This window comes from Mesoplodon densirostris, chromosome 11 (genome assembly GCF_025265405.1).
Source record: "Mesoplodon densirostris isolate mMesDen1 chromosome 11, mMesDen1 primary haplotype, whole genome shotgun sequence".
Lineage (NCBI taxonomy): Eukaryota > Metazoa > Chordata > Mammalia > Artiodactyla > Ziphiidae > Mesoplodon > Mesoplodon densirostris.
In genome coordinates, this window is record NC_082671.1 from 69,904,892 (window position 1) to 69,928,517 (window position 23,626).

At 44.9% G+C, this 23,626-nt stretch overlaps 2 protein-coding genes across 3 annotated transcripts; both read right to left on the reverse strand.

Moving 5' to 3' along the window:
• Window positions 1-603: 603 nt before the first annotated feature.
• On the reverse strand, window positions 604-2,663 carry TOMM22 (translocase of outer mitochondrial membrane 22). Its single transcript, XM_060112138.1, has 4 exons — window positions 2,498-2,663; window positions 2,128-2,246; window positions 1,553-1,670; window positions 604-1,317 (listed from the first exon to the last, which is right to left on the reverse strand). The coding sequence occupies exons 1-4, from the start codon at window positions 2,630-2,632 to the stop codon at window positions 1,243-1,245; spliced, it is 447 nt and encodes a 148-aa protein (XP_059968121.1). The 5' UTR covers window positions 2,633-2,663; the 3' UTR covers window positions 604-1,242.
• A 6,016-nt stretch (window positions 2,664-8,679) lies between these two features.
• On the reverse strand, window positions 8,680-23,626 carry CBY1 (chibby 1, beta catenin antagonist). 2 transcript variants are annotated; one of them, XM_060113167.1, is made up of 6 exons: window positions 23,476-23,626; window positions 14,596-14,640; window positions 12,089-12,204; window positions 10,824-10,929; window positions 10,615-10,733; window positions 8,680-9,344 (listed from the first exon to the last, which is right to left on the reverse strand). In XM_060113167.1, the coding sequence occupies exons 3-6, from the start codon at window positions 12,164-12,166 to the stop codon at window positions 9,264-9,266; spliced, it is 384 nt and encodes a 127-aa protein (XP_059969150.1). In that variant the 5' UTR covers window positions 12,167-12,204; window positions 14,596-14,640; window positions 23,476-23,626; the 3' UTR covers window positions 8,680-9,263. The 2 variants fall into 2 exon arrangements, with proteins under 2 accessions (XP_059969150.1, XP_059969148.1); XM_060113165.1 differs by lacking the exon at window positions 14,596-14,640.

Consider the following 23,626-nt stretch of genomic DNA (forward strand, 5'->3'; position numbering starts at 1 on the left):
GGACAGCAGACACATAGAGGGCCAATGATTTTTAAAAGAAATGCACAGGCTTTTGACTGCAAGGAGGGTTAGTTCCCCTAACCCCGTGTTGTTCAAGGGTCAACTGTATTTTCAAAAAGAACACACCCAAGATGTTCTATTTGAAACCTCCCTATCCCCAGACTAGATAGCAATACTATGTCATTCCTTACAAGTTCTTTATAATTATTGTTTTTTCTTTTTTTTTCCCTTTGGCCGAGCTTCACAGCATGTGGGATCTTAGTTCCCCAAACAGGGATCGAACCCGTGTTGCCTGCAGTGGAAGCACAGAGTCCTAACTACTGGATTCCCCCTTTATAACTGTATAATGTCACTGTAGACTGTGCAAGTACATGGACCCAATCCTTTGCTGGTGGATCTGAAACTGACTGCCTGAACTCAGAGAGGTTCTTGGTCAAAGACGCATTTTTTTTACCTCTGGGAATTTAACTTGGGCCAAGGGATCAGTCGGTATTGAACAGTGGTGCTGGCTCAGGTGAGAGAGAATGTGAGGGGCAGTTTTCTCTGCCCTTCTAAAATGGGCTCAATAATTTCAAGGTAGGTATGACGAGCACTTGGAAGACATTTTTGGTTGGAATCATTTTTTAATATTTAAATAGAAAAAGTGAGCACTGACTTTTTTTTCTCTTTTAGACACACACACGTCTAACAGCCAAAATATGCAGAGGAAATGAGCTCCTGCTCTGTCCTCCACAGTCCCCATCTTGTGGTTGAAGCTGTTGCCAGCCCTCCCTCCATCCTTTCCAACATACACAAATTCACAGCACAGCTGTTGCATTTTATCTCGTGTGCACGTCCCTCCCCAACATCCCCATTCTTAAAAACCAAACAGTCGTTAATGGTCAGGGGCACATCCTTCCCGATGGCATCAGTTCCTACCCCACAATGGGATAGTGAGGAGATCTCCCATCAGAAGTAATTTAGTGAAAGGGGTGGGATGGCCGGAGCTGGAGTAACCGTCTGCATTGCTGCACTCTGGTATCAGAGTGAGGACAGAAGAAATAAGTCAGGAGAGCATGAAGGGCACAGTTGCAAGTGAGGAGTCTCTCCATGAGACAATGTGGGGAGAATTCTCCCCCCCAGGTTTAGATAGATCAACGTGCCAAAGTTAAAAAAAAAAAAAAATCCAATAAGCAGCAGTTCAAACACTATTGAATTTTCAAACTTCTCCCACCAAGACAAGCCAAACATAGCAGTAACAATCTAGATCTTTCCAGGAAGTGAAGGTAGGGCCCCGGGCATTCCTCCTGACAGCCCTGTATTAGGCCCTAGAAGTATCTGGAAAAGAAAAGGAGGGGTGTAAGGCATTGTACAGACCTAGGGCTCTCATTTTCATCATACCTGTCCAGGCAGACAAGGTCTATGAAAACAATGCTGAGGGCACAGGCACCTAAAAGAGTGTTGTGGGCCGGATCCCAATCCCTACCGGCACGTTAACCGCCCTACCTAGGTGCTGGAGCAATAACCAACTTATGTATCCACTACTGGCAAAAAGCCCAGGGTCTGGGCTCACCTGCCGTTGCTGCAGCTGCTGCTGTTGCTCCATCTGCAACTTCTCAGTCTCAAAGACGACCGGAAGAACCAGGATCATGAAGGAAGTGGTTCCAATCCACAAGGCTGCCCTGGAAAACCTGCAGAGGGAGCATGAGCATGATGGCAAGACAGCTTCACCGAGAACTCACTAGTAACCAAATCTCTCACCCTGCACACTCCAGTGTTGTTGGTAAGCGTGTCCTACCCAACTCTTGCCTGTACTCCTACCGGGAACGGGAGGAGCAGTTCCAGGGACTGTACATCTAGTGAGAGTAGTCTGAACACTCTCCTGAGTTCTCACAGTGCTACTTATACATTAATTATATCACATAATCTGAGATGATCCTCACAACGACCCTGCCCAATAAGAATCCTCACTTTACAGACGAGGAAATAGAGACCAAGAAAGGTTAAAGTAGCACCAGTCCAAGGTCACTCAGTGATCTAGCTGGCGGGCTGGCCTCCAACCCAGGTCTGCTGCTCCCAAAGCCCGTGTTCATTCAGGGCACCTCAGTCAACCCAGCACACCCCAATGTCTTTGCCCTCGTCCCTTACCTGTACATTTTTTGAGCCACGAAGAGGGAGAGATCAAAAGTGGCTCCAGCCGCGGACCGGACTCTCTCGGGGAACATCTCCGTCAGACCCCACAGTCTCTCCGACAGAGTCTCATCTAACTGTGGTGGAGGAGGCGCGGATATGGGCCGAAGCAGCGGTAACCACCCCCCGACGCCGGGACATGCCGGTCCCCTGGAGCTAGGGCACCCCGGCCCCAGCGGGAACTCACCCCGCCTCCCGGAGACGTCTCTGCTCGGACTCTCCAGGCTCCGCGACGCGCCTTCGTCCCGCTCCTGCAGCACGCGGAGCCCTTACCCCCGCTCCCCGCCCGCACCCTCCCAGCCCCGCTCCGCCCCGCGGCGCCCAGTACCTCCTCGTCGTCTTCCTCCTCCAGCTCCTCCTCAGGCTTCTCAGCATCGCCTTTCGGAAGCAATTCGTCCGGGGACAGCGGCACCCCAGGGCCGGCGGCGGCGGCGGCGGCGGCAGCGGCGGCAGCGGCAGCCATGGCTGTGGGGAACACCGGAAGCGGAAGAGAAGAGGCGAGTGCGGCGCCGACGGCGGACGGAGCCGCCCTTCCGGGAGCCGGAGGCTGGAGGTCTGGGGAAGAGCGCCGCCCTCTGGTAGGCGGGCTTCACCGGCCTTCAGCAAAGGGCGGCCGGGAGGTCGGAGAACGTGAGACACGTGGGAAACTTATTAAAGCCCTGAATCGGGGTGCATCAGCGGTAATTCTGTTCTGTGGGCTTAGGGTGAGCCCGAAAATCTGCATTTTAACAAGCCTCCCAGAGATCACACGTAGACAAACAGGAATCCAGTTTCATTTCCCTGAGGGCTGTGTTTGGTAGGAGTAAATTAGACATTTGGAGATTTATTGGTCTTTGGGAAAACGTCAAGTAAACAGTCCCAATGTACAAAACAAAGGCGAGTGTGTACCAGGCACTGTTTGTGCGTGCGAAGGGCGGGGGTGGGAGGGGCGCTCATTTGATCTTTGCATCAACCCACTGAGGTGCTACTATCCCCATTTTTTTTTTTTTTTTTTGGCCGGGCCATGCCGCATGCAGGAACTTAGTTCCCCAACCAGGGATGGAACCAGCGCCCCCTGCATTGGGAGCCGCGAGTCTTAACCACTGGACTACCAGGGAAATCCCTATTGTCCCCATTTTAGAAATGAGGAGATTGAGGTACAGTACAGGTTGCTGCAAGTATTTCTGGAGGATGGATTTCAAGATGTGGGTTTGCTGGCCAAAAAGTATGAACATTTAAAATTTTGGTAGGTATTAGCTAATTGCCCTCGGAATTATTATATCACGTACTTTCACAATAGTAAATGGAAGTGTCCTTTTCTCCACACCCTCCCCAGCATTAGGTATTATCCATATTTTCATATGATGGATGAAAATGCTCCTTTTTATAATGTGTCCCACAGTTATTAATACAAGGGTGATTTGATATACCTCTAGACAACTGACCATGGAACCGAAGAATCTCAGGATTGGACAGTCCCGATCCTTATCTGATACTTGAGAGACGTCCTCTGCTTACATATTCCGGGGAGGGGGGGCGGGGTTTGCACTTTCTCCAGATAGAGTCCTCAGTCCTCTTTATCTTTGGACAGGGCAGCTCTAACTACAAAAAGTCTTCATGTCACAAAAGGGTGCCTACTGTCTGATTCCATTAAGTAAAGTTAAAAGACAGGCAAAACCAATCTATGGTGAGAAACGTAGTGATTCCCTTTGAGGAGGAAGAGGAGGTAATATTTGGGAAGGCAGGAGAGCTTCTGGGGCACTGGTAAAGTTCTATTTCTTGACGTGTGTGGTATTTACATGGGTATGCCCATTTTGGATAATTCATCAGGCTGTACATTTATGAATTATACTTTTTGCATGTATTTAAATTTTTTTTAAAAGTAGTCTTGAAACCAAGCAGGACCCTGTGTGTCCCTCCCGGGTACAAATCCTTTCCCTGTCCCTGTTTCTTGTTTGTAGGAAATAGGCTTCTTTCAGCTTCCCTGACCTTCCCTGAGTTCCAAAGGGCAGGTTCAAACAGTTGCTAATCAGGGAAGGGAGGGAATGCAGAAACAGAGGAGCAGTCAAGAAACAATGCAGCGATCCTGGTTCCTCCTCAAGAGATATACATAACCTTTGGGTTCTTCTGCAGGAACTAAGGTCCCCACGCAGGTGGAGGATGGTAAACTCAGGCTGAGAGCAAGATTCCTGCAGCACCGCCCTGTTACCTCACCACCAACCAATCAGAAGAAAGTCTGCACACAGTGGAAGATAAGGAAGACTCTGACCCTCTCCCCAAATGATTCTCCCAGAATCTTTGGAGTTGGTTTTTGGATATGAGTCTGACTTCTCCCCAGGTTGCTGACCTCCTGAATAAAGCAAGCTTTCTTTTCCAACCAACACTTGTCTGAGTATTGGCTTTCGAGCAGTGAGCAACTGAACCTGAGTTAGTAACAGGTTAGCTCTACATAAATGCAAGGGCAATCAAATGCCAATGGCTTTTGATTCTCTTATGGGCTCTTTTAAGAAATGCTGGAAGACCAACACTCTTGAAGGGTAGAGAAGGCAGTCTTATGTGGAAACTACAGACATCATTGATTCTGATGAAATAAAATTCATATTTTATGGCAAGACAAGAAAAATTTAAACATAAAATCTTTCTTTGCCTGTTTGGGCCTCCTCCCTCCCCTTTAGTGTGTATTGTGCACCTGCATTAACCAGACATCCTTAGGAGACAACCTTCCTTCTTGTAAAAGGCCATGATGACCCATGACCCACTACTCCCTGTGTACACATAGATCTGGATTGTGTAAATTGTCAATATGTCATTTAACATATAGCACTCTGTCTCAAAAACTTATATAACTGTGCTTTGACCTCTAACAGATGGAAAAATTCTCAGAGCTTTCTGAGAGGCTTTCTCCAGGTTATAATCCTCAATTTGGCTCAAATAAAAGCCTCCATTTCTTTTTTAGATCGACTGATTAATCTTTTTTTTTTTTCCATCGACATCTCCAAGTGGAAAGTCACAATGCTAATATGAAGAAGTTTTTAGAAAACTTTGACCAATTAATTTTGTTTATATTCACAAATAGTACATGATTTTTTAAAAAATCCATGTTTAAGGCTGAAAGAGCTCTTTCAATATTTATAAAATTGTCAAAGGATAGGAAAAAATATTGGGAATCATGCCATGCAGAGTATTCAAACCTTAGGAATAGATGCGATGATCCAGAAAAGGCAAAGTGAGAAAGACAGAGCCCTGTGGAATCAGACAGGTCAGGGGGTACTTAGTCAAAATCATAGACAGAAAGTAGAATGGTGGTTGCCAGCGGCTGGCAGGGAGGAGGAGATGGGGAGTTAGTTTTTGATGGGTATACAACAGCTTCAGTTTTACAAGATGAACAGTTATGGAGATGGGTGGTGGTGATGTCTGTACAACAGAATGAATGTACTAATATTACTTAACTGTATGCTTTAAAATAGTTAAGATGGTAGATTTTATGTTATGCGTTTTGCCACATAAAACAATTTAATTAAAAGCAAAAAAAATCAGAGTAATAACAACAACAAGAAAAACAGAACAACTATCCCCCAGAAAATCCCCCAAAAAAGGTCAGGGGCAGGGAGGGGCACCTTCTTCTCCCAAATCCAAGAGATTCGAGGAGGAGCTGCTGGAGATGAAGAAGGGAAACCTTCACTGAAGGTTTCAAGGGGAAATGCTCAGTGGCAGCAAAGAAGACATATGGTAAGATTGATGCCAGCCCAGGGGCCTCAATCGAGGCACAAGTAAGGGTGCCATCACGTAAGTGATAAGGTCCCATGCTGGGCACAAAGCTGACTCTGCCATCTGGATGATGATGATGTGTTCTAGAAACCCACCCCCCAGCTCCTCTCATTCCCTATCCCTCAAGTCCATGGTTTCCACCTTTCTTGTTCCTGTCTTGTCACAATGTGAAACTGGTAATGTAGTAGCTCCTAATTCAGTTCGGTTCGGTGTGGGGCGTAGATCCCTTTGAGAATTTTACAAAAGCTGTACGTACTCCCCCCGCAATAAAACATACACGTTAGCCCATATCTGTACAATTGTGCATATGGATCCCCTTGTTAAGCCTCAAACTGTTAAGATTTCCTCTGATTGTTTTGCACTCCCTCCCTCACACCCGCAGGACTTTCAATCTCAGCTCTTCAGTAACAGTTCTTCCCTTATCTGACACTCAGTTCAGAAATTTACAAAACCGCTGTAGTGATTACAAATGATAAGTTCAAGTAGAGAGCACTATTTACTTGGGTGCCCCCAGAAGTAGTAGATTTGGTCAATAAAGGCTTTGAGGAGGAAGTATTTTAGGCAGAACCTAATAGATGTATCGGACAAAAAGGTAAATCTTTAAAGTATGTAGCTTTTTTTTTTTTTTCTTTTTTTTGGCCACACTGCCCAGCTTTCAGGATCTTAGCTCCCTGACCAGGGATTGAACCTGGGTCCTCAGCAGTGAAAGTGCAGAGTCCTAACCACTGGACCGCCAGGGAATTCCTGAAAGTACGTAGCATTTCATTGGGGGGAAAAAAACCCAACAAGGGTTAGGGTGGTGACATATAGCTGATTCTTTTTCCTATTTCTTACATATTTTCATTAATAGGATTATCCTTGACTCAGCTCACACACCACATCCATCAGCAAACTTACAATTTGATGGTGGGCTCTACCTTCAATTCCTGCCTAGAATTTGACCACTTCACCTCCTCTACTGCCACTTCCCTGTTCCCAGCCTTGAGCTCTTCAGTCTGTTCTGACCACACAGAAGCCAGAGGGATCTTTTTTTTTAAGTCAATCATAGCATTCCTCTGCTGAAACTCACCAATGGCTTTCTTCCCTCATCACCCCAAATACAAGTCCTTCTTCACTGCAGAGCTGTCCCACACAGCTGCAGCCCCCTCAGGTGCCAGTGGTGGTACGGAGGGGACCAGGACCCACATCACTATGACAACCAAACGTGCCCCTCCTGACTCCAAAGGTTTCAGTCCTAGCTCCTTCCCTCCCAGCTGTATCACCTTGCTGGGCTTGTTTCTTCATCTAAAAGCAGGGGATGACGATAACAAACTTGAAAAATTCTCATGAGAATTAGAAATATAGCCCTTCTTTGGTTTATGTCCCAATAAACCCATCATAAGTTGAAAATGTAAGTCGAAAGTGCATGTAATACCCCTAATCTACCAGACATGGTAGCTTAGCCAACTTACATGTGCTCAGAACACTTACATTAGCCTACAGATGGGCAAAATCATCTAACACAAAGCCTATTTTACAAAAAGTGTTGAATATCTCATGTAATTTTTCAGATACTGTACTGAAATGAAAATGAAAGACAGAGTGGTTGTCTGGGTCCAGACTGGTTTTGAGTGTGTTGATTGTTTATCCTCGTGACTGCATGCTGATGGGGAGCTGAAGCTCACTGCCACTGCCTCGCATCACGAGCATCGTATCGCATTTTGCCGGCCCAGAAAACTATCAAAATTCAAAATTCGAAGTACAGTTTATACTAAATGTGTATCACTTTTGTACCACCATAAAGTCTAAAAATTTTAAGTTGAACCATCATAAGTCAGGGGGACCGTCTACAGCTGTCTGGTATCCAGGGTGCAGGGTAAATGGTTGCTAATGATACTGGTCTAGGAATAAGCAAACCCTCAATTGCGCCTATTATCTGCACCTGAAGATTTACACCCTCCTATAACATCCTTTTCCAATGTCTTCTGAATTAGTCTCTCCTATTATCAGGAAGGAAGGTTATGGGCTGGGGCTACAGATCATGCTTCTCTATCCATCCCCCATGGAGCTGGCCCTGAGGATGGCCTACGCACAGCAGCCTCCATTTGAGGCAGCCCCCAACCCAGCTCCCCTCTTTCAATGTGGGCTGGGAATCAGCAGGTTCCCACACTTCCACTGTCTGATCCTAGACCAGTTTCTGAACCTCCTGGGGTTTGCTTCCTTGTCTGCCAATAGGCAAGCTGACTGAGAGGCCCTGCTCCACAGGGCTGAGCAGAGGAAATGAGAGTGTGAGCAACACCCTGAGCCCCATCCAGGTGGGTAACAGGTGTTCTGACCTTAGTAGCCATCCCTGGTCTAAAGCCTGGGGCTCTGTGTCCCCACCCTCAGTGCCTTCCCCCTTGACTTTGGAAGCTCGACTCCCTCTTACTGCCTTTGGCTGGCTCCCTCCCCCAGCCAGAGAAGCCCAGCTCACTCGAAGACACAGATTCCCACTCCAGAAAACCAGGCCCCCATCCCAACCACTCGGTCCCTGCCCGGTCCAGGCTAGTTCCAACACCCCGAAAGAGGAAGGCAGGGGAATCTGAGCAGAGAGACTGCTCTGTTCCAGATCAGCCTCTGCCAACACCCAGGAAGCTGGAATGCTTCTTCTGCAACGGTGACCTTCCCCCAAAACCTAAAAGTTCTGTCTTTGGATGGAGCATCGGAAGCTTAGAACCCAGCCTCCATTATTTACTTCTTCAAGAACTGATGTTTCTTTTTTCAGTCACTTTGGCCAGAGAGAGATTATAGAACATCATTTAATTTACAAAAGAAGGGTAAACAGGAAAGTAGCACAAAAAAATAGTGTTGCCGTGGGAGGTCAGCGCTTGCTGCTGAGAAGCTGAAGCCAGAGGAGGCTGTGGATTTGGGGAACGAGTATTCTTTAAAGGAGGGAGAAAGTGGCCTGAAGGGCAGAGAACCAGGAGGGCTTCTTATCTGAGACCCCTAACAACAAGGCTCTGTACACCTGATGCCACACCACACCCAAGAGTGTGAGGGGATGATACGATGAACTCCGTCCAATGAGGGTGAGCCTGGGCCACAGGCATTTGTGTGTTAAGTAACTGGAGAACACCCAAAGGCCTCCATCACTCCAGGCCTCCCTGAGGGGGCCTCCCTGTGCTGTGAAGCACAGGACTGGCCTGGAATCCACTACGTTGTCACCTTCCTACTGCCAACCTAAGGGGGCCAGTGCCTTTTGGCCCCATTATATGATACTCTCTCCCAGGACCTAATCCACTAGTTTGGTTAAAAATTCCCTCAGCCACATCCTCCTCTTCTGATGAATGGGTTTCCCCCTGTGCTCCTAACAGGTGGCTTTGGGGTCTTCATTTTCTCCGCCGGCTGACACTCTTCAGTTCATCCAGCTCCTTCTCCATTAGGTGGGATTCGGCAGTGGTCTCAGAGAGCTGGAAGTAGAGCAGCAAACCGTTATAAAGAAGGACTTTTCTGGGCTACATTTCAGGTTGGCAAGGCCAGCCCTGCGCGCTGGGAGAAGCCCCACGGCATTTCCCTTAACGCAGCCGGCAGCCTCCACGACGGGAACCCCTTGGTAACTGGGCAGAAAGTAACGTCCTGATGACCCAGGGCCTCAAGCACTTGAAGAACATTCACCAACCATTCTATCAACAGTTTTGATCACCTAGGATTGCGTGGCACTCACTGCGTGAAGGACACCAGGTTTCAGGGGATGAAAAAGGCAAATATCGGTGATTTTAAGGTTAAAGGACTAAGGTCTAAATTGCTTCTGAGTCGTGGCTCACATAAAAATGTTTAAAAAAGCATGCCACTTCCCGCATCAGAATCCTTCAGTGGTCTTTAGAGGAGAGGGTGGAAGACACTCCAGGCAGGGACGGAGAGATACAAACTCCAGAGGTCAGCTTACTGTGAAACAGAAGAGCTGCACTTCCTGAGCAAGACACTATTCCAAGAGCTTTGCTTATATTATTACCTCACTAATGAGGTAGATCCTACTATCGTGACCATTTTATTGCTGAAGATACTACATTTCTTACAGATACAGAGCAGTTAAGTAACTTGCCTGAGGTCACACAGCCAGTGGTGGAGCTGGGCCAGGGACCTGGGCAGTTTAGCTCTAGACACATGCACTCAACCACTGCAGTGTGTGCTCTGCTGCCTCTCAACCAACCGTCACACACAGCCCCGGCTCAACAGGTTGTTGGGTTTCTAAAAGCCACAGGAAACCGATGCCAATGCAGAGAGTGCCCCTCGGCAGGTCTGCGCGGGGCACTGACTAATGGCTGCGTGGTGCAGGACCTCGCCCAGCCAAGAGCAGGCTGTCCTTCTTCCTGAATGCCTTCATCCCAGCCTCCATTCCCACCTTTATCTTTCCACATTCAGCTCAAATATCCCTTCCCCTGCAACATCCTCCTGACTGGACAGAATGAATCTCTCTCTCCCATGCGTGGATGCCAGGCCCCGGACAGACTTTAATCACTGCCCTTGCCATGAGGCACTGTCACTATGTTTACTGTCTATCTCCCCACTAGACTGGGAGCCCTGGAGGGTGGGGACTGTGTCTGGTTTGGTTTTGTAGCTTTGGATTCACAGCAATGTACCTGAGCAAACTGGCACTCGAGAGGTGTGGGCTGGCTGAAAGGATTTGCAGTGGACCTGCCCAAGGAAAGCCAAGGCTTCCCTCCCCACCACCCTTCTCACCATGTCCAGCAGGATGTCCACCTTCAGCCGCAAGAGATTATTCTCTTCCTCCAGCTGCTGGTTCCGCCTCTGGAGGCGCTGGGCCTCCCTCCGGTCCACACCTCCACTAACCCCTGTATCTGGTGGAAGGACACAAACAGCAGTCACCGGGGGCGGGGGGGGTTCCTTCCACCATCTTGCTGGGCAAAATGGTAGGAAATGCAGCCCACCTGCTATCCACTGGCCGTTTTCAAACTTCAGGCTCTGCCCGGCCAGGTTCATGGTGGGCGTTCCATAGTCAAGGCCCAGCTCCACTTCCCGGGTCGACCGATCCAACTGTGGGGGAGACGCGCATGCTGGCTTTGGGAGGCCGGAGCACAGGGGCTCGAGGCCCAGCACCTCTTCTGCTAACGGCATGGTCCCAACAACTCATTTCTTCTCTATAATCATTATCCAGCACATTTAGTAATTGTTTTTTTTTTTTTTTTTTTTTTTTTTTTTTTGCTGTACGCGGGCCTCTCACTGCTGCGGCCTCTCCCGTTGCGGAGCACAGGCTCCGGAAACACAGGCTCCGCGGCCACGGCTCGCGAGCCCAGCCGCTCCGCGGCATGTGGGATCCTCCGGGATCGGGGCACGAACCCGTGTCCCCTGCATCGGCAGGCGGACTCTCAACCACTGCGCCACCAGGGAAGCCCTAGTAATTGTTTTTAAGTCAGAAAATTAAATAAGGTACCCCTAAAACTTTTAAACTGTAAGAGAAGAAATGTACAGCTTTATACCACAGATATTTTCTGGAAAAGCTATATATGCTGAAATTTGCAAACTGAATTATTTCGTATCTACAGGGCACTTAGCAGTTTAAGAAATCCTACTGTAAATTTTGAATAAAGTGAAAAATTCTTTTTAAATGTAATAAGCCCAAGCTATCATTTGTTTCTTATGGAGCTACGTATGTCCTAGAAAAGGCATAAAATGCTAAGGCCCAATGAGTAGTAGTAGCTGTTCTTTAATGTGTTTTTCAGTGTTTCTACAGCTCACTGAGCACCCACCCTGCACCAGGACTGGTACTGGATATACAGAAATGAATGCAACCCCTCTGCCCTCAAGGAGCTCAGAAACTGTCTTTGGAGCTGTGATATATCCTTCTGAACACTCTTAATGATAGCAAAATCATCCTTTAAGAATAAATTTGATTCTTAGACATGACTAAAACTGATTCCTGGACAAGTCTTGGAAGTAAAGTGAAGTCAAATTGGATAACATCACTTGGTCCCCAAAATCATAATGAGGACGACTATCTTTTAAGGTTCTTCAACAACCTCTGACAATAGTTCCCAAAAAGGAGTTAAAAAATGTTTTCAGCAATAGCAATAATATGAATTAAAAGGATGCCCTCCCACGAGGACACCTCTGGAGGACCACACTTTCCATAAGAAACCAGGCTCGATGCTCCAGTCACACTGCACACCAGGTCGAGCCCCGTGCTGACACTCACATTGTGCAGGTTGGAGAGAGATGCAGACTTCCGAGGGGGCGTCTTCTTCGGACTGAATATACTCCCAAAGAGAGGCATCTTTGGCCTGATGAAGGAAAGGTCAATGCTCCCTTCTCCTAGGGTCAGAAAAAGTCAGGGATACAAAGGGTTGGGTCAGTGACCTTGCGCCCCTGTCCGGAAATCATGAAAACACACATCTTATCATGTGGCCGTTAACAATCTTGGGTAACAATCCTCAGTTCCCATGTGCTGAGTGCTCACCATGTGCTAGGCATAGTGCCAAAACCTTGGCAATATCTCAGGCCTCACAACCACTCTTTGTTTAGTTCCTCTTCCTATACCTATTTGACAGATGAGGTTTAGAAAGACTAAGGTCCTAAGTGTGAGTGAGGATTAGAATACAGGTCTGTGTGGCTCTACAGTTCACGTTAACCACAGGCAAGTGCCTAACTGGCCTCTCTTAAGTTTTGTCACAAATTGGCATCACCAGATTTACACTCTAGGGCAAGGCATGTGACCCTACTTATTCCTGAACACTGGTAAGACTCACAGCTAGGGCAACAGCTTCTAAATAGACTCCATTTTCAAGAAATGAAGTCTTTTCTGGGACTTGCCTTTTTCCTTTTTTATTGGTTTCTTTTTAAGTTTTTTTCATTTTTCTTAAAATTTTATTTATTTATTTTGGCTGCATTGGGTCTTCGTTGCTGCGCACGGGCTTTCTCTAGTTGCAATGAGCGTGGACTACTCTTTGTTGTGGTGCACGGGCTTCTCATTGCAGTGGCTTCTCTTGTTGCGGAGCACAGGCTCTAGGCGTGTGGGCTTCAGTAGCTGTGGCACAAGGGCTCAGCAGCTGTGGTTCACGGGCTCTAGAAAGCAGGCTCTGTAGCTGTGGTGCGCGGGCTTAGTTGCTCTGCAGCATGTAGGATCTTCCCGGACCAGGGCTCGAACCTGTGTCCCCTGCATTAGAAGGCGGATTCTTAACCACTGCACCACGAGGGAAGTCCTATTGGTTCCTTTTTGATTAAAGAAGTTCTTAATTTTAATGTGATCTAACTTATCAAAAAAATTTTTTTAATAATTAGTGTTTTTGTGCCCTATTTAAGAAATTTTTGCCTAAGGTCACAATATTTTCATATATTAACTTTGGGAAATTTTCTTCTTTCAGCTTTCACACTTAGGACTATGACTCATCTGCAATTAACTTTTGTATGTGGTGTGGGGCAGGGTCATGGTTCATTTCTTCCCATGTATTATGCAATTTTAATGTGTAATACACAAATAGCTTAAAAAAGATTCCCTCTAAGAAACTGTAGACTGATGATAACAATAATGAAAGCACAGGTGAGCAACAAGAAAGAACCAGAGCTCTCCCTTTTCCTACTCTTAGGTATAAAAATCTTCCTTCACCACATTATGACAGAAATAGTAATGAGTTTATCACATCTAACAGGAAGTTGGCAAAAAAAAGAGGGAATTTATCAAGACTATCTGAAACAAGGTTTTATGTCAATTATCTTTTTTTTTTTTTGCGGTACACGGGCCTCTCACTGTTGTGGCCTCTCCCGTTGCGGAGCACAGGCTCCGGACGCGCAGGCTCAGTGGCCATGGCTCGCGGGCCCAGCCGCTCCGCGGCATGTGGGATCTTCCCAGACCGGGGCACAAACCCGTGTCCCCTGCATCGGCAGGCGGACTCTCAACCACCGCGCCACCAGGGAAGCCCATATGTCAACTATCATTAAATGATAACTCAAAGTACGAATTCATCACAATTAGCAAGACATATATTCAATGAGAAAATGAGGAAGAAATTCTGGGCTGTTTTCAGTGATGCAGAAATTAACATCACTAAAATTAATGATAAAAGTTTAGAAGCTTCTTTAGAAGCTTTACAATACATATATACACTGCACAGAAATATATGCATAAATGACTTGTAAATAAATAAATAAGACATTTAGATGTGTGTGCTCATGAGAGTTTTACTGGTGTGTGTCTGCGATTAAAAACAGTGGTAGGGAGCCCTGAACCAAGATGGCGGAGTAGAAAGATGTGCTCTCACTCCCTCTTGCCAGAACACCAGAATCACAACTAGCTGCTGAACAATCATCGACAGGAAGACACTAGAACTCACTAAAAAAGATACCCCACATCCAAAGACAAAGGAGAAGCCACAGTGAGACGGTAGGAGGGGCGCAATTACAGTAAAATCAAATCCCATAACTGGTGGGTGGGTGACTCACAGACTGGAGAACACTTATACCACAGAAGTCCACCCACTGGACTGAAGGTTCTGAGCCCCACATCAGGCTTCCCAACCTGGGGGTCCAGCAACAGGAGGAGGAATTCCTAGAGAATCAGACATTGAAGGCTAGTGGGATTTGATTGCAGGACTTCGACAGGACTGTGGGAAACAGAGACTCCACCCTTGGAGGGACACACAAAGTAGTGTGTGCATCGGGACCCAGGGGAAGGAGCAGTGACCCCAGGGGAGACTGAACCAGACCTACCTGCTAGTGTTGGAGGGTCTCCTGCAGAGGCGGGGGTGGCTGTGGCTGTGGGGACAAGGTCACTGGCAGCAGAAGTTCTGGGTAGTACTCCTTGGCGTGAGCCCTCCCAGAGTCCACCATTAGCCCCACCAAAGAGCCCAGGTAGGCTCCAATGTTGGGTTGCCTCGGACCAAACAACCAACAGGGAGGGAACCCAGCCCCACCCATCAGCAGTCAATCGGATTAAAGTTTTGCTGAGCTCTGCCCACCAGAGTAACAGTCAGCTCTACCCACCACCAGTCCCTCCCATCAGGAAACTTGCACAAGCCTCTTAGATAGCTTCATCCACCAGAGGGCAGACAGAAGACGCAAGAAGAACTACAATCCTGCAGCCTGTGGAACAAAAACCACATTCACAGAAAGAGACAAAATGAAAAGGCAGAGGGCTATGTACCAGATGAAGGAACAAGATAAAACCCCAGAAAAACAACTAAATGAAGTGGAGATAGGCAACCTTCCAGAAAAAGAATTCAGAATAATGAGAGTGAAGATGATCCAAGACCTCGGAAAAAGAATGGAGGCAAAGATCGAGAAGATGCAAGAAATGTTTCACAAAGACCTAGAAGAATAAAAGAACAAACAAACAGAGATGAACAATACAACAACTGAAATGAAAACTGCACTAGAAGGAATCAATAGCAGAATAACTGAAGCAGAAGAACGGATAGGTGACCTGGAAGACAGAATGGTGGAATTCACTGCTGCGGAGGAGAATATAGAAAAAAGAATGAAAGGAAATGAAGACAGCCCAAGAGACCTCTGGGACAACATTAAACGCAACAACTCTCGCGTTATCGGGGTCCCAGAAGGAGAAGAGAGAGAGAAAGGACCAGAGAAAATATTTGAAGAGATTATAGTCGAAAAATTCCCTAACATGGGAAAGGAAATAGCCACCCAAGTCCAGGAAGCGCAGAGAGTCCCATACAGGATAAACCCAAGGAGAAACACCCCGAGACACATAGTAATCAAATTGGCAAAAATTAATGACAAAGAAAAAAACTTATTGAAGGCAGCAAGGGAAAAACGACAAATACCATACAAGGAAACTCCCATAAGGTTAACAGCTGATTTCTCAGCAGAAACTCTACAAGCCAGAAGAGAGTGGCATGATATACTTAAAGTGATGGAAGGGAAGAACCTACAACGAAGATTACTCTACCCGGCAAGGATCTCATTCAGATTCGATGGAGAAATCAAAAGCTTTACAGACAAGCAAAAGCTAAGAGAATTCAGCACCACCAAACCAGCTCTACAACAAATGCTAAAGGAACTTCTCTAAGTGGGAAACACAAGAGAAGAAAAGGTCCTACAAAAACAAACCCAAAACAATTAAGAAAATGGTCATAGGAAGATACATATCGATAATTACCTTAAACGTGAATGGATTAAATGCTCCAACCAAAAGACACAGGCTTGCTGAATGGATACAAAAACAAGACCCATCTATATGCTGTCTACAAGAGACCCACTTCAGACCTAAGAACACATACACACTGGAAGTGAGGGTATGGAAAAAGATATTCCATGGAAATGGAAATCAAAAGAAAGCTGGAGTAGCAATACTCATATCAGATAAATTAGACTTTAAAATAAAGAATGTTACAAGAGACAAGGAAGGACACTACATAATGATCAAGGCATTAATCCAAGAAGAAGATAAAATAATTATAAATATATAGGCACCTTACATAGGAGCACCTCAATATATAAGGCAATTGCTAACAGCTATAAAAGAGGAAATTGACAGTAACACAATAATAGTGGGGGACATCAACGCCTCACTTACTCCAATGGACAGATCATCCAAAATGAAAATAAATAAGGAAACAGAAGCTTTAAATGACCAGATAGATTTAATTGATATTTATAGGACATTCCATACAAAAACAGCAGATTACACTTTTTTCTGAACTGCACATGGAACATTCTCCAGGATAGATCACATCTTGGGTCACAAATCAAGCCTCAGTAAATTTAAGAAAATTGAAATCATATCAAGCATCTTTTCTGACCACAACGCTATGAGATTAGAAATGAATTACAGGGAAAAAAATGTAAAAAACACAAACACATGGAGGCTAAACAATACGTTACTAAATACCCAAGAGATCACTGAAGAAATCAAAGAGGAAATCAAACAATACCTAGAGACAAATGACAATGAAAACACGATGATCCAAAACCTATGGGATGCAGCAAAAGCAGTCCTAAGAGGGAAGTTTATAGCTATACAAGCCTACCTCAAGAAACAAGAAAAATCTCAAATAAACAATCTAACCTTACACCTAAAGGAACTAAAGAAGACCAAACAAAACCCAAAGTTAGCACAAGGAAAGAAATCATAAAGATCAGAGCAGAAATAAATGAAATAGAAACAAAGAAAACAATAGCAAAGATCAATAAAACTAAAAGCTGGTTCTTTGAGAAGATAAGCAAAATTGATAAACCATTAGCCAGACTCATCAAGAAAAAGAGGGAGAGGACTCAAATCAATAAACTTAGAAATGAAAAAGGAGAAGTTACAACAGACACTGCAGAAATACAAAGCATCCTAAGAGACTACTACAAGCAACTCTATGCCAATAAAATGGACCATCTGGAAAAAATGGACAAATTCTTAGAAAGGTATAACCTTCCAAGACTGAACCAGGAAGAAACACAAAATATGAACAGACCAATCACAAGTAATGAAATTGAAAATGTGATTAAAAATCTTTCACTGAACAAAAGTCCAGGACCAGATGGCTTCACAGGTGAATTCTATCGAACATTTAGAGTAGAGCTAACACCCATCCTTCTCAAACTCTTTCAAAAAATTGCAGAGGAAGGAACGCTCCCAAACTCATTCTATGAGGCCACCATCACCCTGATACCAAAACCAGACAAAGATGTCACAAAAAATGAAAACTACAGGCCAATATCACTGATGAATATAGATGCAAAAATCCTCAACAAAATACTAGCAAACAGAATCCAACAACACGTTAAAAGGATCATACACCATGATCAAGTGGGATTTATCCCAGGGATGCAAGGATTCTTCAATAGACGCAAATCAATCAATGTGATACACTATATTAACAAATTGAAGAATAAAAACCATATGATCATCTCAATAGATGCAGAAAAAGCTTTTGACAAAATTCAACACCCATTTATGATAAAAACTCTCCAGAACGTGGGCAGAGAGGGAACCTACCTCAACATAATAAAGGCCATATACGACAAACCCACAGCAAACATCATTCTCAATGGTGAAAAACGGAAAGCATTTCCTCTAAGATCAGGAACGAGACAAGGATGTCCACTGTCACCACTATTATTCAACATAGTTTTGGAAGTCCTAGCCACGGCAATCAGAGATGAAAAAGAAATAAAAGGAATACAAATTGGAAAAGGAGAAGTAAAACTGTCACTGTTTGCAGATGACATGATACTATACATAGAGAATCCTAAAGATGCCACCAGAAAACTACTAGAGCTAGTCAATGAATTTGGTAAAGTTGCAGTTTACAAAATTAATACACAGAAATCTCTTGCATTCCTATATACACTAATGATGAAAAATCTGAAAGAGAAATTAAGGAAACACTCCCATTTACCATTGCAACAAAAAGAATAAAATACCTAGGAATAAACCTACCTAGGGAGACAAAAGACCTGTATGCAGAAAACTACGAGACACTGATGAAAGAAATTAAAGATGATACCAACAGATGGAGAGATATACCATGTTCTTGGATTGGAAGAATCAATATTGTGAAAATGACTATACTACCCAAAGCAACCTACAGATTCAATGCAATCCCTATCAAATTACCAATGGCATTTTTTACAGAACTAGAACAAAAAATCTTAAAATTTGTATGGAGACACAAAAGACCCTGAATAGCCAAAGCACTCTTGAGGGAAAAAAAAATGGAGCTGGAGAAATCAGACTCCCTGCCTTCAGACCATACTACAAAGCTACACTAATCAAGACAATATGGTACTGGCACAAAAACAGAAACATAGATCTATGGAACAAGATAGAAAGCCCAGAGATAAATCCACACACCTATGGTCAACTAATCTATGACAAAGGAGGCAAGGATATACAATGGAGAAAAGACAGTGTCTTCGATAAGTGGTGCTAGGAAAACTGGACAGCTACATGTAAAAGAATGAAATTAGAACACTCCCTAACACCATACACAAAAATAAACTCAAAATGGATTAGAGACCTAAATGTTTAGACAGGACACTATAACACTCTTAGAGGAAAACGTAGGAAACTCTTTGACATAAATCATAGCAAGATCTTTTTTGACCCACATCCTAGAGTAATGGAAATAAAAACAAAAATAAACAAATGGGACCTAATGAAGCTTCAAAGCTTTTGCACAGCAAAGGAGACCATAAACAAGACGAAAAGACAACCCTCAGAATGGGAGAAAATATTTGCAAATGAATCAACGGACAAAGGATTAATCTCCAAAATATATAAACAGCTCATGCAGCTCAATATTAAAAAAACAAACAACCCAATCCAAAAATGGGCAGAAGACCTAAATAGACATTTCTCCAAAGAAGACATACAGATGGCCAAGAAGCACATGAAAAGCTGCTCAACATCACTAATTATTAGGGAAGTGCAAATCAAAACTACAATGAGGTATCACCTCACAGCAGTTAGAATGGGCATCATCAGAAAACCTACAAACAACAAATGCTGGAGAGGGTTCAGAGGAAAGGGAACCCTCTTGCACTGTTGGTGGGAATGTAAATTGATACAGCCACTATGGAGAACAGTATGGAGGTTCCTTAAAAAACTAAAAATAGAATTACCATATGATCCAGCGATCCCACTACTGGGCATATACCCAGAGAAAACCATAATTCAAAAAGACACATGCACCCCAATGTTCATTGCAGCACTATTTACAATAGCTAGGTCATGAAAGCAACCTAAATGCCCATCGAGAGATGAATGGATAAAGAAGATGTGGTGTATATATATACAATGGCATATTACTCAGCCATAAAAAGGAACGAAATTGGTTCATTTGCTGAGACGTGGATGGATCTAGAGACTGTCATACAGAGTGAAGTAAGTCAGAGAGAGAAAAACAAATATCATATATTAACGCATATATGTGGAACCTAGAAAAATGGTACAAATGAACCGGTTTGCAGGGCAGAAATTGAGACACAGATATAGAGAACAAACGTATGGACACCAAGGGGGGAAAGCGGCGGGGTGGTGGTGGTGGTGGTGTGATGAATTGGGCAATTGGGATTGACATGTATACACTGATGTGTATAAAACTGATGACTAATAAGAACCTGCTGTATAAAAAAATAAATTAAATAAAATTCAAAAAAAAAAACCCCAACAAACAGCGGTAGACCCACAACCTGGAAGATGGCATTTGGGGTGGGGCACAACACTTTAGGACTTGGACAAACCAGAATGATTCCAGCTTGGTGGTGGATAGGACAGTACTGAGGACAAAGATGATGAGGGAATTTGAAGCTGTGCTATCATGTCATCCAAAACACAGTGGAAGCCCCTGGCATTGTTTCTGCTGGAGAAAAGAAAAAGGGTGGAAGAGGGAAGACAGTTAATCTTATGTCTACAGAGGGTGGAACAGGAATGAAATGGGAATATCCAGGAAGAAAGATTTTTAACTCAAAAAAGAAAAGGTCACAACAAAAACTAACTAATATCACTTCCTGCATATCCACTAGGGTTTGGACACAATGCTAGGCACACTTCATAAATTTCTTTTATTCCTGTAGTAACCCCATAAGGTAATTTTCCTGTCCATATCAGAGATGAGAAAACTAGGGCTCAGAGAAGTTATCCAATTCTCCCAAGGTCCACAGCAATGGTCAGCTGGCTAAAGATGTATACCAAATTATCCTTATATTAATAACTTGTGGGGGAGACTTCCCTGGTGGCACACTGGTTAAGAATCCTCCTGCCAGTGCAGGGCACATGGGTTCGATCCCTGGTCCAGGAAGATCCCACATGCCGCGGAGCAACTAAGCCCGTGCACCACAACTACTGAGCCTGCACTCTAGAGCCCACGAGCCAAAACTACTGAGCCCGCGTGCTGCAACTACTGAAGCCCGTGTGCCTAGAGCCCATGCTCCGCAACAAGAGAGGCCACCACAATGAGAAGCCCGCGCACCGGAACAAAGAGCAGCCCCCACTTGCCGCAACTAGAGAAAGCCCACGCACAGCAACGAAGACCCAACGAAGCGATAAATAAATAAATGTATTAAATAAATAAATAAGTAAAATTTAAAAATTAAAAAAATAAGTTTTAAAAATTAAAAAAAATTTTAAATTAAAAATTTTTTAATTAAAAAATCAAAAGATAAATTAAAAAAACTTGTGGGGTACATCATAAAAGGAAGCATTTTCATCCATCCCATTGGCAAAATTTAAGAGCTCAATAATATCTAATGCTGGTGAGGGTATGGAGAAAAAGATACTTTCATTTACTCTTCGTGGAAACGTAAGATGCTATCATTTTTTTAATTAGGCAAAAGCTAGCAAAGTTTTTCATGTGCATACTTTTTGGGCAGCAAATCTGCTTCTAAAAACTCTCCTCCAGAAAGAATGGGACGTGTTCACACAAATGTTCTCTATTGTTGATAACAGCGAAAAATAAGAAACAATTCAAAATGCCTACCAATGGTTGGTGTGGCCAAATACATCGTGGCACATTCTTATAAGGGAGTCCTAGACGGCAAGTAAAGACAGAGAGACAGCTGTACATGGACCACTCTAACATTAAGAAAGCAAGCGAGGGACTTCCCTGGTGGCGCAGTGGTTAATAATCTGCTTGCCAATGCGGGGGATATGGGTTCGAGCCCTGTACCGGGAAGATCCCACATGCCGCAGAGCAACTAAGCCCGTGCACCACAACTGCTGAGGCTGCGCTCCAGAGCCCAAGAGCCACAATTACTGAGCCCACGTACCTAGAGTCTGTGCTCCGCAACAAGAGAAGCCACGAGAAGTGGCTTGAGAAGTCCAATGAGAAGTCTGCGCACCGCAGCAAAGAGTAGCCTCCGCTCGCTGCAACCAGAGAAAGCCCACCCACAGCAACGAAGACCAAACGCAGCCAAAAATAAATAAATAAATTAATTTTTTAAAAAAGCAAGCAACAGAACAATGTGTATACTATAATCTTACATGAGAAGACAAAAAGAAAATAAAAAGCGAGAATATAGGTCGCTAAATAAAAGGGATTTGGAGGGATAAACTGCACACAGTGGTAAAATCTGGGAAAGGAAGTAGGATGGCTGACTGAACTGAATTTGCCATTTTTAAAAACTTTTAATTTTAATTCTAATTTGTTTTGGCCAAGTCGCGCAGCTTGCAGGATCTTAACTCCCCAACTAGGGATGGAACCTGGGCCCCTGGCAGTGAGAGCACCAAGTCCTAACCACTGGACCACCAGGGAATTCCCTGAATTTGCCATTTTAAAGGTTAAAAAAAAAAAAAAAGCCAAATAGTGGCAATTTCATGTTACAATATAAAGTTATAGTAAAGAAATATATTTCTGGATTTACTGAATTATTACAATGATAATATATCCATATATTACTTATGAAAAAACAAACCAAACAAATGAACAAAAAACCAGATAAAAAGCAGTCCCCGCCCCTCCAAGATTTGGAGACCAATTGAAGAAGGAAAAATAAGCCAAGCTGTTGTTGCAAAGCCCACAGTGGTGCTAAGAGCACTAAGCCTGAGCATATCACCTGGACACAACAGACCAAGTTCTAGGCCTGGCTCTGCCCCTCAGTTGCCTGCTAAACCCTGGCCAAGTTACTTTATTCCTCCAGGTTTTAACGAGGGCACTTCACGCGTGACCTCACTAGTTCTCACAACACTTAAGCCAAGCACCATCACCAATATTTTACAGATGAGGAAAAGGAAGGGTCTGGACTAGCTTTTAAGTCAGATCCACTCATCCACAAACAACTCTGGCTGAGATCCTGGGATCCTAGAACATTAGTGTGGACCAAGAGGTCCCAGCTATACCCTTGGCCCAAGGAAGCCTTCTTTCCAGTGAAACTCCCTGGAGAGAAAGGGCTCAGCACAAAGGAGAGCTTCTACGTTCCAACCATTGCTCTGCTTCTCAACCCCAGTGGGACCCTGCAACGTACCTTCCCTGGGCCCCAAGGATAACAATAGTACCCACTCACAGACTGTTTTGTGCTTTAGTGTTTTTAAAAAACGGTGGCATTTGATGCTCACAACAACCCTGGCAGAAGTAGATCAAATAGTTTGTTCCTGTCTACAGATCAGAAAACTGAGGCTTAGAGAAGTTAAGTAACTTGTTCCCAGTCACGCCGTGGGAAGGCGGTGGAATTGGGCTTCAAATAAGGTCTACTCCTCTGCGCTGATGACAATAATCACTTCAACACTGTGCAACGCTTTACAGTTTGCAATGGGCCATAAAATGCATTATCTTATTTTAATCTAACAAGAAGGTGAGGAAGCAGTCTCTGGCTTTCATCGGATTCTCAGAGTTCAGAGCCAACCAAGTATAAGCCACGCAGGTACACGCCCACTCAGGGCTGTAAACTAACAGTATCGAACAAACGTTCGTTCGCACGCTCTCGTTAATCACCTTCACAGCTGACTTATGAGAGGAATTACCACCCCAATTTACAAACGAGGATAAAGGAGGTGACGGGCCTGCGGTAAACCCGGCCCCCGCCCCCTGCTCCGCGCCCTCCGGCTGCCCCAGCTGCGGAGAGGCCCTGGGTCCCCTGGGGAACGCCCGGGGGTCCCAACCCTCCTCGGGCCCTGGGGCGACGCCGGGCTCGGAGACGTACCTGATGTGCCCCAGAAGCCGAGGTTCGAAGAGAAACCCCCGACTTCCCGCTAGGTACCCAGCAGAATCCGCCTCGACCGCCGCGACCTCGACCGCCGCGACCTCGACCGCCGCAACCTCGACCGCCGCGACCTCGACCGCGGGCGCCTCCA

Excerpts from the sequence above, each read along its gene's own strand:
- TOMM22 (XM_060112138.1), bottom strand. The coding sequence starts at position 2,632 with ATGGCTGCCGCTGCCGCCGCTGCCGCCGCCGCCGCCGCCGCCGGCCCT. Across the intron at positions 2,247-2,497 it reads AGGAGGAAGACGACGAGGAG|TTAGATGAGACTCTGTCGGA; the intron begins GTACTGGGCGCC and ends CCTCCACCACAG. Across the intron at positions 1,671-2,127 it reads GTGGCTCAAAAAATGTACAG|GTTTTCCAGGGCAGCCTTGT; the intron begins GTAAGGGACGAG and ends CTCCCTCTGCAG.
- CBY1 (XM_060113165.1), bottom strand. The coding sequence starts at position 12,166 with ATGCCTCTCTTTGGGAGTATATTCAGTCCGAAGAAGACGCCCCCTCGG. Across the intron at positions 10,930-12,088 it reads CTCTCTCCAACCTGCACAAT|TTGGATCGGTCGACCCGGGA; the intron begins GTGAGTGTCAGC and ends TCTCCCCCACAG. Across the intron at positions 9,345-10,614 it reads TGGACATCCTGCTGGACATG|CTCTCTGAGACCACTGCCGA; the intron begins GTGAGAAGGGTG and ends CTCTACTTCCAG.